Source organism: Bactrocera neohumeralis, chromosome 4, assembly GCF_024586455.1.
Source record: "Bactrocera neohumeralis isolate Rockhampton chromosome 4, APGP_CSIRO_Bneo_wtdbg2-racon-allhic-juicebox.fasta_v2, whole genome shotgun sequence".
Taxonomy (NCBI): Eukaryota; Metazoa; Arthropoda; class Insecta; order Diptera; family Tephritidae; genus Bactrocera; species Bactrocera neohumeralis.
This window is the reverse complement of record NC_065921.1, coordinates 26,913,781-26,926,948: the sequence shown is the minus strand read 5'-3', so window position 1 is coordinate 26,926,948 and position 13,168 is coordinate 26,913,781. Positions and strand designations below refer to the sequence as shown.

At 37.7% G+C, this 13,168-nt stretch overlaps 2 protein-coding genes across 3 annotated transcripts; both read left to right on the top strand.

Moving 5' to 3' along the window:
* The first annotated feature begins 5,947 nt into the window (after positions 1–5,947).
* LOC126756009 (uncharacterized) lies at positions 5,948–6,939 on the top strand. 2 transcript variants are annotated; one of them, XM_050468798.1, is made up of 2 exons: positions 5,948–6,148; positions 6,227–6,939. In XM_050468798.1, the coding sequence occupies exons 1-2, from the start codon at positions 6,089–6,091 to the stop codon at positions 6,881–6,883; spliced, it is 717 nt and encodes a 238-aa protein (XP_050324755.1). In that variant the 5' UTR covers positions 5,948–6,088; the 3' UTR covers positions 6,884–6,939. The 2 variants fall into 2 exon arrangements, with proteins under 2 accessions (XP_050324755.1, XP_050324756.1); XM_050468799.1 differs by having other exon boundaries at positions 5,950–6,148; positions 6,245–6,939.
* Positions 6,940–10,865: 3,926 nt separating this feature from the next.
* Positions 10,866–11,734, top strand: LOC126756008 (uncharacterized). The gene is made up of 2 exons (XM_050468796.1): positions 10,866–10,995; positions 11,065–11,734. Exons 1-2 carry the CDS (start codon positions 10,942–10,944, stop codon positions 11,602–11,604), a joined length of 594 nt encoding a protein of 197 aa, XP_050324753.1. The 5' UTR covers positions 10,866–10,941; the 3' UTR covers positions 11,605–11,734.
* Positions 11,735–13,168: the final 1,434 nt, after the last annotated feature.

Below are 13,168 nucleotides of genomic sequence, written 5' to 3'. Positions count from 1 at the left end.
CTGCTTCTTCCTTTTTATCATCTGCTTCTTGTTTTGTGGTGTGCTTATGTATTTCCTAATTGATTAATAATGTACGAGTTGGTTGACGAGCGGGTATGCATTTTCAATGGCAACTTGTCGGCGGTTACTCTTGACATATATATACATATACATATATGCTGTCATATAATTTTAATATGTGGCAGGTTTTCGGAAGGTGGAGTCCTTAAGGACACTTGCTTAGCGTTAGCTACGTTGCTTTAAGTTTTATATACGAAATACTCGTTATTTACAGGCATATACTAATATACCTACAATTTACCTATACATATGTACATGTCGTCACCTAAAATGCAAAGCAACGTATCATAAAAAACGATATAACCAATATCTAACCAATGTTTAACCAGTATATAACCATTATATAACCATATCTAACCAATATATAACCAATATCTAACCAATATATAACCAATATATAACCAATATCTAACTAATATATGATCATTTTATAACCAAAATTAAAATTTTGTTTCAATATCGATTTTCTTTTGCCTGTAAACTTATGAAAAGTGATGTTACGTTGTTTTGCATTTTAGGTGACGATATGTATCTACTTCCTGCTTACCTTTCACCTTGCTTCTAATTTACATATCTGGCAACCGTTGTGTGCGCTGCTAAATTGTTAATTTGTTGGCTTGCATGGCCTTTTGAATAAAATATAAATAAAATAAAAAGTAATCAAGAGAAAAACGCAAGTCTTTCCCTAGAAGTGAAATAAAATAAAATTACCAAATAAATGTGCAGTAAAATGAGTGGCAGACCGCATGCGGCATAAATAAGTAGTTTCACTTACATATGCTTAAGCAGTTTTTTTTTTTTTTTGAATAAGTAATCGAGTGTTTGGACTTAACGTAAGCCCTAAGTTTGGTAAACAGCTTACTGTTTGATACACTTATGTGATAAGTATTAGGGTGGCACTGCAGTACAAAACTTTTGGGAAATATATTCTGAAAAAAAGTTCCCGGAAATTGTAAATAAAACGCAAAAATTAATTATTCATTAATATTTATGTATTTTGTCGCCTTCAAAGTAATACCCCTCAGATGTAATACATTTATATCAACAATTTTTTCAATCCCCAAAACCTTTTTCATAAGCCTTCAGCTCCTTCAGTGAATTTTTATCCCTTCGATTGACTAAAAACGGGTTCCACGAAGCGACAATTTCAGTTTGGAGAACAGGAATAAATCACACAGAGCCAAATCGGATGAATAGGGTAATTAATCGAAGGTATTCATTGCGGTTTTGGTTTCAAATTCGGTCACAATCGTGGCTCGATGCGTTGGTGCATTATCATTGTATAAAATCCATGAATTGTCTTACACCATTCCGGCTGTTTTCGACAGATATTCTTACGCAAACTCCTCAATACGACCATACATAACTCCTTATTGACTGTATGTCACTCCGGATAAAATTCATGATGCAGCACGATTACCGAAAAAAAGAATGAGCATCATTTTGATTTTAGAGCGACTTTGGCGTGGTTTTTTTCGTTTCTGCTTGTTTTTTTTGCCTCCATTCCAATGATTGTTCACTTATTGGATTTCAGATTTATATACCGATATCTCGATCTGGCATGTCCTCCATGAATGTGGGATCTAACGGTACACTTTTTGACAAAATTCCAAGAAGATCTTTAACGGTACGAGTCAAAAAAAAAAACATATTTCATACCCAAAATATGGACACGCGAGAGATGTCGAGCTCTCTTGCCATCGCTATACCACTTGCCTTACATTTTTCGGGCAGCATATTCTTCACTTTTTTAATATTTTCATCAGTTGAAGAGGTCGAAAGTCGTCCAAAACGAGTCTGTATGTCTACAACGATCTCTCGATGGTTTTTGAAAGCTTTGTACCACTCGTTGGCTAGTGTTTTTGATAAAACTGAGTCACGTTTAACCTTTTCAGACATTTGCAATGATTCCATATCAGTCTTTAGTATGACAATCGCAAAATAACTGTCAACTACTGTAGCGTGAAAACTTTTCCTTTTTGTCTTCTATTATACCGTATACGGTACTGTTCAAAGCTATTAAAAGCGCAATTAATCCTTAACTAATTACGCCAGAAATGTTAAATTTTACCTCCGAGATGGTATGAGAAGGCTTATTGTGTGCCGGTGAGAAAATTTAACGTTCACAAATCTCTAGACCCGACCAACAGATTTCTATTAAATTTGGTATGTAACCTTATTTGTACCTCATTATTCCCTTTCTGCCATATGGTGCGGAGACATAGATTATGATATCAGCTGATGAATGAACCTTAGAAGTATTCGAGAGAAGGGTTTTGTGGAAAATTTAAGGTCCATCGCGCAAACGCATCGTGCAAATACCGCAGATTGATGAAACGACATTGACATGGTTCAGCGAATCAAAAGCCAGCGTCTGCGCTGGCTAGGTCTTGTTGTCCGGTTGGATGAGAACAATCCAGCTCTGAAGGTATACGATTGATTTTCCACCGGTGGTAGTAGAGGAAGAGGAAGACCTCCCATCCAAAACTGAGTATAATTTTTTTCGTTCTATCACGGATTGATGTGGGGTCGTTATTAAAACAAATATCGATATTTCTTAAGTCAAAATAGTTCTAATAAAAATGCATTCAATGCTTAATACGTGCTAATTTAAAGACCGTAACTATAAGTACTAATTTAATCGTGCTAATAGCATTATATGCCTTAAAATAAATCGCCGATAATGTCTAAATAGTTCGATATAAACAACCTTTCATATAATGACCTCGTTTTTCAAGAACAAACGAACTGTGCAGCGCCTTCGATTTTAACTGACACGTGCCCGTAACTAAACAGTTATAATTTGAGTTTTACTCCGACAACTAATTACCGTTATTAACAGTGTGCTAACCACAATTATGTGGAAATTAACGCTGAAATGGTCGAACACAAGAGAATTACTCTTGGTATATATGTACGAGTGGCAAATATGTAGACTCGCATAATTTGTGGCAAGAATTTACATGGAACATACGAAACCAAGGCGCCCAAAGAAACCACACAAACACGCTAACAACAGGAATTTAATTTGAATTCTTCCACAATTAACAATGTGTGAGCGAAAAACAACTCATAAAATATGCCGAGGCAGTGACGACGAACACTCGCCGCGTTGTACACAAGTGAGAGAATTGAGCAGCGGTGAGAGGAGGGTATATTAATAATGAAACAGAAGTTTGAAAAAGTGGAGGTAGAAGATAGCTTAAGTCAACTTAAGCAAAGGTAGTCATTTTGAGTCCTATAGGAATATTGCTATATATTATTTCTCCCCCTACAAACAAGGTGCGTAAAGTAAACAGGTCTTAAAAAAAACAGAAAAAATGTTTTTTTATTTTGGCAAAATTATTTTATTCAAAATAGTATCCTTTTGCTTCAATACGGCTTTTTGCACGGTCCAAAAGCATGTCGAACGAGTGTTTTAGCTCATTGGCCGATATGGCCGCCGGTATGCCGGTGCAAGCCTTTTGAATGGCCTCTACGTCTGCACAACGCGTTCCTTTCATGGGCAAATGCAGTTTTCCGAAAAGGAGAAGTCGCACGGTGCCATATCAGGTGAATACGGGGAGTGGTTAATGGTTAAAATGTGATTTTTGGTCAAATAATCGTCCTTCGAATGTTGGATTCTGAGCAATTTTTGATCGTCAGTCAATTTGTTCGGGAAAAACCGTGCCCACACCTTTCGTAAGCCCAAATGTTCGGTCAAAATGCGATAAACTGATATTTTGGAGATATTCAATTCCATTTCCATGAATTTCAATGATGATTTTTGATGAATTCACGCACAGTTTCGATGGAATTTCCGGTGATCACGGATTTTGACTCTCTGCTACGGGATAGGCAATCAACGCCATAAACTTGTTTCATCAATTGAAACGTTTCGGTAATCCTTTTACCAATTTTAAAACAAAATTTAATGTTAGCTCTTTGTTCGAAGCTCATTTTCGCAACGATAACACAAACATACTGACATTTAAAACCCAATAACTTCACTTCCAATCGATGAAATTCTCACTGGACAATCGATAAAGATAGCAGATTCTAACTCATCAGTCGAGAAAAAATGGCGCCACCAGGAGACTCTATATTCAAAAAGTTTACTTTGGAGTGCACCTTGTATATGATAAGGAAGACATTTGGGGTGATTAAGCATTTAGTATAGGAATAGATGTCTTTCAAGAAATCAGGAAAATTAATCGCCGAAGACGGATCACTAGTCTCCAATTCTTGGCGAATCGAAGACACCTTACATAAATCTGGTAGGACTTACAAACCTTAGCTACAGCGGAATCGATGCCTAAATACATTTGTAAATCAACGAAATGCTAGAGCATGAAGTATTTTAAGTATTTGTAAACAAATTCTATCTAGAGCACCAGAAATACTTATACAGTTTTGTCATTGTTCTTCGGTAGACGACTTCACTTTTCAATTGCCTACCTAGTCCAAAGTAGTAGCTGCAATTCAATACTGGTTCTAAGATAGACAAAACTATCTATGACTTCAAAGTTATGACTGTCAACATCGACGTGTGAACCAAACGCGAATGCGGTGACTGTTTGTTTGATGACAGAATATATTTCGTCTTGACCTCGTTAAAACGACAGACCCATACGCTTCATTTCCTTATCCAGTCTGGAGAAAACACTTCCAATATCAGCCTAAAATATACCATTGTGATTTGGTATCTAGGTAGATAGGTAGGGTGGCTGTCTCTCGACGCACCTAGGTCTTTAAAATGCCCATTGTGATATAACCGGGCCTAAGTCCCTCACACTAAATTCATCAGTACGAGAAGTTTTATCTGAGCAACCTCCGATACGTCGTCAGGAAACATTCAACCGATAGTTGTGATTTTTTCCTGGAAGATGTTTTTAGTCTTCTTCTTATCTATCTCTTCTACAATAGTTATAATTCCCAGTTTATTCTCATGTCTGCCTATAAGACAATGACCTGTTAATACTCTTAGTCGATTTTTTATATCATTAATTTTTCGTTGACTAAATATCTACAAGTGGCCAGAGACATGTAAGTCTATTTCGGAGTATAATTGTAGGGTGGTGCATGTTCTGGTGAGTTCATCTGCTTCACAGTTCCCTGGGATAACACTATCTCCTCGAGCCAATTGCAGGTTTATCGTGAAATAGCATCTTATATCCACAAAGAGACCTAAATGCTTTGTAAAGCTCCATCCACTTTTATCTGTTTCTTTATATATTAATAATAATTAAGTGTCTCCTGATATACCTCCATTGTTCTAAAACCATCTTATCTTTGTTTCGTAGACTTACACATTGTGTCCTACTTTGACTTCTCAGCCCCAAGAAATCATTATAAGTATTGAGGATCTTCTTTGATCAGCAATGAAAATGTTTTCTTTCCAAGATGATCTTCCAATGCTTTGTTACTCAATTTAAAAGATTCTTTACCTAACAAGGGATACTCGTTGACTAAAATATTGGATTATATTGGAACTTTGGTGGTCCGATCGTTCCCGTATAACTTTAGCATTGATTCAATGTTAATTTTATGCTTAATTCCCTCATAACCTTAAGACTGGGCCTCTTTTGTTTTTTGTTTTTATCCGACGAGCAATTTCAAAACTTCCAACTGTGTGTGATAGATTTTAGTAAATGCGCTCTTCACTTTTGAGTGGTTACTCAACACTGGTGACTTCATATTCATAACGAATATATTCGCATATACTCAACACATCAATTTGTAAATATGTATGTATATAGGAATACAGAAATGCAGATGTGTTTATTTATTTCCACTATCAGCAATCAGGGTGACCTCCGCGATCTCAGCGACAGCTTGATAAGCGCCCAAGCAAAACTCTACTCAGCGCTGCAACTGAGTATGTAACGAGTTGAGTGTTATCGCTTCTGCCGGCCGACATTTCGGTTGTGTGACTGCTCTGACAGACAACATTTCCTATTTGAGGGCATTGTCAGTTTAAATTTGAATGTAAACACACATTTCGCTTTACGACATCCAAGAAGAACGGCTGCAGGTGCACGAAAACAAAATGGCCAAGCCCTGTCAACGCTTTAAGCTGCTGCTTGCCTTAACATTGCTGCTGGGAGTGGTATGTAAATGTCGGCATAGTTTGCATCCATTGCCTTGGAATAAAAAAAAAAATGTATCAGAAAATGAGCTACAAAAGATTTTTTCACATTTCCAGCTTGTCAACTGGGCGTTCGCCTCAACCGCCGAGGAGGGTTTAGCCAATCGCCGTGAACAATTGCTCGCCACAATGATTGAGGAGTACCTAAAGCTAACCGACTATGAATTGGTACAAAGCAAAGCGCTGGTGCAGAGTGTTTTGGCCGATGAGGAGGTGCAGCGTACACACAGCGATCTCATGGAGGCCGAGCGCCGCATTATGGAGAATTTCGTGCGGCAAGTCGTCGACAAAGAGCAAGAGGAGCCGCCAACGCGCAGCAATATAGCGAACCGTTTGTTTTATCTTATTGCGAAGTCGTTGATTTATCAGGAATTCGAAGCTATACTTAGACGGCATGACACTACAAATCCGCGACGTAAGTTTAGTCCGGAAAATTACCTAATTGAACGTGCGTTGAAGAGAAGTGGACTGGACAATTTGCAGCGTAGGGTTACGCGTAAGCAAATTAAGTTTATGAGTGATTTTGTCAAGGACGTCGATGCTTATTTGGCGCATTTGACGCCGGAAGAGCGCCGCACGGACGAGGTGGAAGCGCAAAAAATGGTAGAGTGGTCGGCTAAAATGAAAGCTGAAAGCGATGTGGAGCTGAGAATGGAGACTTTTAAAGATTTTATGCGATTCTTTGTTAAATTTTGAAGTATATTAACCTATATATTATATTATCTAAATGAAAAGATGCATTCACTGAATAATTTTACATTTTAGAAGCAAAATATGGGGAAATATGTGATTACTAACAGCTTTTGGAAAAGTTTGTGCAAGCTTTTACTCCCGACTGTGGTTCTTTTCTGCATTAAAATTCGGTAGCAAGTTCCAAGGAGTCTTTCTAATTCAATGAAGCGTATGAGTTTTTACAAGTTTGCCACGAAGTTTGAATCTCTCAGAAGGAGACCCTATAAAGGACGGGACCCTATAAACGGCGAGACAACAAAACACATGGCTTAATTGACATTCTTATATATACATATATATCAATGATCAGCTGAGTTGATTAAACCATGACCGTTGGCCTGTCCGCCCGTCCGTTCGACCGTCTGTCCGCCTGTCTGTCTATATCACATTGAGTGCCATGGCTACACGTTTTTGTGCGACAGGCATTGTCTGGCCTTAGGTATTGTCATGTGTTTTTGGTTGACGCTACAGGGGTTTTTTTTAAATGTATTTCTAGTAGCCTAATGTTTGCCCTAAATTTTGGTCCAAGTTTCATAGAGATATCTTCATTTTTGCGGTTTTTATGATAAAAACTCGGAGGTTCTTTTTAATTTTGAAAATTTATTGGAATTCATTCGATATTTCGGAAAAAAGTATAAAAAAGATATTGAAAAATTAAAATTAGGATAATTTTTTAGATGTGTATATTTTGGAAAGCAATCAATGCACAATTGGCGAGTGTTGGGGCATTGCGGACAGTACGTAGTTGTCCTTTTCATATTCTTTCTTGCTTCCTTTCGACTAAATTTTCTTTTTGCTTCAGCGTAGCATAAAACATAAGCACGTCGGATGGTTTTATTATTTTCATCTACTGTTTTTGTGATTTTGATTGCGATACAGGCTGCGGGGATGTGAGATCTAGTAGGCCCTTAGCAACGCGTTGACGGAATGTTCGCATATTAATGTTTCTATTCGTAGCTGCTTTATACACAGTATAGGCATTTACCACGGAAAGTCCAAGTAAAAGTTCAATTCCCAGTTTTCGGTACTATTTTAACCCTTTGCGAAGGGTATTTGCGTATGAAACCATTTGGTCGGAAAGATCAATGCCTGATTTCCCCTTATTATATTCTACCACAGCCAGTGGCTTTTCTGTTGCTCGTCTTTTACGTCTCGTTCCTTGACTAGTTGAAGGCTCTGCAGGATTACGTGCTCCATCTGTTATGGATACCATTATCGGGGCATGTTTCGTGGATAGCATTCTGACGTCGCGTTTATCTTTCCACTTTAGAACAACTATACCATAGGGATCTTCTCTAGCCACTACTTCGCCTTTCTTTACAGGAGCAACCATAACTTCTTTTGGGAAATGTTTCTTGTTGGCACGGAGTGTACCGACCACATGTGTTTTTTGATCTAGCATTGAACGAGCCAATTCATAGCTTGTGTAAAAGTTGTCTACATATAACCTGACCCTGACCTTTCAAATCAATGATCAGATCCTCGCAAACAGTTTTAGCCAAAACGACTTCTCTCAATCCACTTGATGACTTTCCGGAGTATATTTTCACTGACCAGGTGAATCCTTCGGTAGAGCAGAGCTTAAAAAGCTTTATACCATAAGGATGAGCTTTATTTGGTATATATTGTCGGAATAATAGTCTGCCTCGCCATGGAATAAGGGTCTCATCAATTACTATGTTTTCACCTGGTACGTAAATTCTTTGGTAGCTCATTTGTAGCATGTCCAATAGTGGTTTTATTTTACCAAGCCTATCACCTGGTATAATTGAGTTATTGTCTGAGAAGTGCATGAAACTAAGCAATAGCTGAAAGCGATTGCGTGACATTACTTTCCCCGGAATTGAAAAGTTGTAGAGCTCTTCTTTGGACCAATAGTCTTTTAAACACCCGACCTTCACCAAACCCATCCACAACATAAGGCCAAGAAACTTTTTCATTTGAAAATCTGTTGTTGGTATCCAATTTTTTTTCGAGAAACTCTGGTAACAGCACTTTTATTTACATATTCATCCGCATACTTATTTGTTTCTGATACAATTAATTCAATAACGTCGTTGTCAACAAATAGGAGAAATGCATCCAAACAGGAAATATCTGAGGGAATAGACTGTTGTAAGCCTGATTTCCCAGTGAATGTAAAAGTTTTCTGACGAGAACTAAATTCAGTCCAATTGATTGTTTCGGAAGAATCGACTACGTTTGACAATGCTGTTGGTTCGTCCTCATCCATGTCCCAGTCGTCTTCAGTATCGCTGTTATAAATGTTATCACTGTTATTAGTATCATTGTTATTATCAAAGTCAGTGTCCAAATCATCTGGTAGCCAGTTCTCATCAATCAAGTCATCGCAAGAAAAATCACTATCATCATCACTTGCTTCTAACGCTTTACGTATTTCACGATCTCTAAGGTTTCGCTTCGCCATTTTTCTAATTCAAATCTACAAAAATAAAAGAAAATAAAGAAAAATAAAAACAGATATAATAAAAAATTTAAATAAATGTAAAGGAAAATGCGTAAAAAGAAAAAAATAAGAAATAGCAAAAAAATCGCGTCGCACATTTTCGTACGACATCGATTTTTACGAATGCAATTCCGTCGTGCAGTGCCATATCGTAAGGAAACGTGCGACAAAAAAAATAAAATCCAAAATAAACCACAAAATCATCCGGGATTGGCGCAGAACTGAATATTTTCTACTTTTACACCAGTTCATAGCAAAAAATGTGCTTGGCACCCGGGGAAGGTTTCGTCAAAACCCCTTGGCACTCAATGTGATATATACGCAGAATAGTGCCTCAGTTTTTAGATATCGATCTGAAATTTTGCACACATCCTTTTCTCCTTAAGAAACTGCTTACTTGTCTGAATCGTTGATATCTGACAACTATAGCTGTCGTACAAACTGCCCAATCGGAATCAAGTTCTTGTATGGCAAACTGTTTCACTAGACGAGATATCTTCACGAAATTTGGCAGGGATCATTGCCTTAACCAATATTGCAATATCAATAGAAATTGCTCAGATCGGATAACTATAGCATATATGTAACTGCCATACAAACTGAACGCTCAGAATCAATGGCTTGTATGGAAAACTTTTTCAGTTTTGGAGATATTTTCACAAGTTTTGGTACATTATCTGAGGTAATGTTACAATATCCGCTGAAATTGTTCAGATCGAGACACTATAGCGTATAGCTGTCATACAAACTGGCCCATCAAAATCAAGTCTTTTAAGGAATCTTTGTCATTTGTGAAGGGTATTAAGGCCTCGGTACAACCGAAGTTAACCTTTGTACTTGCTGTATCTACCGTTTCATTAATTGACTCAAAATTTAAATTGGCTAGCAACGCTATCGATGCCTATTTATTATTTATGATTTGTTTTCTAAAATAAAATTTCAATTGTGTTGCAATTCTGAAATCATTAATAAAAAGTAAACCACTCAAACTCCCACAAGCACCACCATACGAGTATATATGAACATGGATCTATGCATATTTATAACAACCTGATAACCCTAGTTCTTGACTGCGATCTTGTAACATAAATACACTGATAATTACCTGGCTGTCACGTGGCTTAATTTTATTATCTTCATAGCCCCTGTTTACGCCAAGCGATGACTCATTGAGTACGCGTCTTCAATTCGGTAAATTTTGGGTTCAAAACTCAACAGGCAATTGGTGCAAAAATGTTTAGTTCTCAAGAATTTGTGTTTAACCCTTAATCTATCGTAGCATATCACAGCCTTTCTGCGGCTAAAACTGGTAAACCACTTCACATATTTGTTAGTAAGTTAGCAGAAACGTGCGCCACAAGTAAGAAGCCGGGCCCAACTCTTCTTTAAGCTACTAAAGCAAAACTCATATATATATATATATATGTACATCTTTTGGCTGTTGTTGTTATTCACAAATTTGTTAAAAGCGCATTCGAAATTGCATTTAAAGTCAAATCTGCAGTGGGTACACACCGCTAGAAGAGATAACTACAGCCCAGTTATTCCGAATCAAATGGCTCGAGTGCCTATCTACAATTCCTTTGCAGTGTTTCTGCTGGTGATCGGTGTAAGAAAAATATATATAAATTAGTAATAGTGATCAAAAATATATAAAAAATTTCTCAACACATCTCAGCTCGCCTGCATCAACGCCGATGACACTGAAGACCCCGAAATAGACATAGAAACATTCGGTTCCCGCAATCAGTTGTTGGACTCCATATTTAATGATTCCCTTGTATTAGGTGAATATCTATTTGCGCGGAGTGAGGAATTATGTGACAAGTTAATTGACGATGAGATGTACAGGAATGAAACGAGTGAGGAATTGGAGAGTCACGACGCTGTCGTGAAAAATTGCCGTAGACGCGTTGTGGACCGCCTTTATCCTTCAGAGGATCGTTATGGTAGCAAATCCGAAGAAACCCTATTGCTTAAATATGGATTTGCAAATATTCAAAAGATGGTGAATCAGAAATATGAAGAATTCTTCGCAGATATTGTGCAAAGAATGGATAATTATGTGAAGGGTTTGACGCCGGAGCAGCAAACCCGAACGACGGCACGAAATCTGAGCAAGTGGTCAGATAAAATTAAGGACGCACCAACTCTGTCAATGAAAAACATATTTTATAACACTTGCATGCGATTTTATTATTTTGATAGAGGGGTTTAGTGGGCATGCTGTTAAATGCTTTAAAGCAAAGGTAAACGGAAATATTTTTGGTTTTAAAAATACAAGTAAAATTACAAAACTCTGTCAAGATTAAGTTCTAGTAAAAATAAATATATAATTTTGCATTACATATATTGAAGATTTTACTTGACGTAGTTGGAATAATCCAATTCGGTTCGAGTATTTATCGTTTTGTACGATAACTTGTTGGTACTTTGAAGGTAATTCGTATTGTCATTCTCAAAGACACCCGCAAACGAAAATTTTACAAAATTCTCTTGAGCCGATTATTACACCAGCAAATTAATGCAGACATGTACAAATAATAATTACGCCAGGTCCAAGCCGTGAAGTGCATGCATCGGACTTGCCTAATCAAGTTCCCGGAGCATATGCTGAAGTGGTTGCATGGGACTTGCTAACCAAGCTTTCAGAGCATCTGCTGAGCCACTATTGATGTGCGGCCTGGTATATTCCTAATGGCGTACAACTCCTCACTTATTCTCCAATGCTGGCCCTACTTTAGAAGGTCCCATTGCTGAACATACAGGTGCGAGTTAAGAGTTTGAGAGTTGTGGAGCAGCTCATAGCAGTTGATTGCCTGCCAGTCCCTCCGAACACTTAGCAAAAATGGCTAACCCTCAATCCTGTCTTGAACAGCTTACCGATTTTGGAACAATGTTTATAATGTGATGTATTGACACTTTGCTGGCATTCTCTTTACTAGATCTTTTATTACAGTGTGTTTGGTAACTTGTTTCTTCCTGCTCTGTAGGCAGTTCAGCAGATTGAACTCTTTCATTCAGCTTCAGATTAAAGACATGATACCCTGAAGGATTCCTGCGTCTAAAATTTCGCTTGGCTTTCACGCAAGTTGTAGGGCTTCGGTCCTCTTCTCCAATTTTCTAAAAATATGTGTGAAGCTGTCTTTTTCCAGTCTTTGAAAGCTGCCCGAGTCCAATATTTTTCCCTACATACGGGTATGACTGGTTTTCAGTCTAATCATTCGCTTATGACGGGTTTATAACGAGTTTTTCAATAAGTGTGCCACAAAAGTTTTTTAATAAAACAAAAACGGTTATGGATATCACTGAAATTCTTTATTCTTGTGAAAGTACATTGGAGGCCATTATGTATGGAACTCGAATTCTTTTGCATGGCCGCCACGGGTCCGTTTGCAGAAGTCCAGGCGCTGAACGCAATATTCGGCGGTCGATACTGCTGCAATTTCACTTTCGATTTTCGTACGAAGTTCATCGATCGTCACCGGCTTGTTGGCACAGACCATACGTTTGACGTAGCTCCACAGGAAATAGTCTAACGGCGCCAAATCGCACGACCGAGGCGGCCAATTAACTGGGCCATTTCGTAAGGTAACATGTTCACCAAACTTGGTTTTCAATAAATCGATTGTGACATTCGCTGTGCGCCACTACCCTTCTAAATTTACGAACTCTGCAATCAAGACTCCTCCAACTTCAGATTAAGAAATAGAAGTCGTTATCAGAAGATTCATCAGAAATTTGTTTGAGGTTATATCAAATAGCGTTCAAGTCGATTAATA

What these genes read in the sequence shown, in the direction of transcription:
- LOC126756009 (XM_050468798.1), top strand. Translation starts at nt 6,089, where the DNA reads ATGGCCAAGCCCTGTCAACGCTTTAAGCTGCTGCTTGCCTTAACATTG. An exon ending in TAACATTGCTGCTGGGAGTG is followed by an intron (nt 6,149 to 6,226) that starts GTATGTAAATGT and finishes GAGCTACAAAAG; the next exon opens with ATTTTTTCACATTTCCAGCT.
- LOC126756008 (XM_050468796.1), top strand. Translation starts at nt 10,942, where the DNA reads ATGGCTCGAGTGCCTATCTACAATTCCTTTGCAGTGTTTCTGCTGGTG. An exon ending in TGTTTCTGCTGGTGATCGGT is followed by an intron (nt 10,996 to 11,064) that starts GTAAGAAAAATA and finishes AACACATCTCAG; the next exon opens with CTCGCCTGCATCAACGCCGA.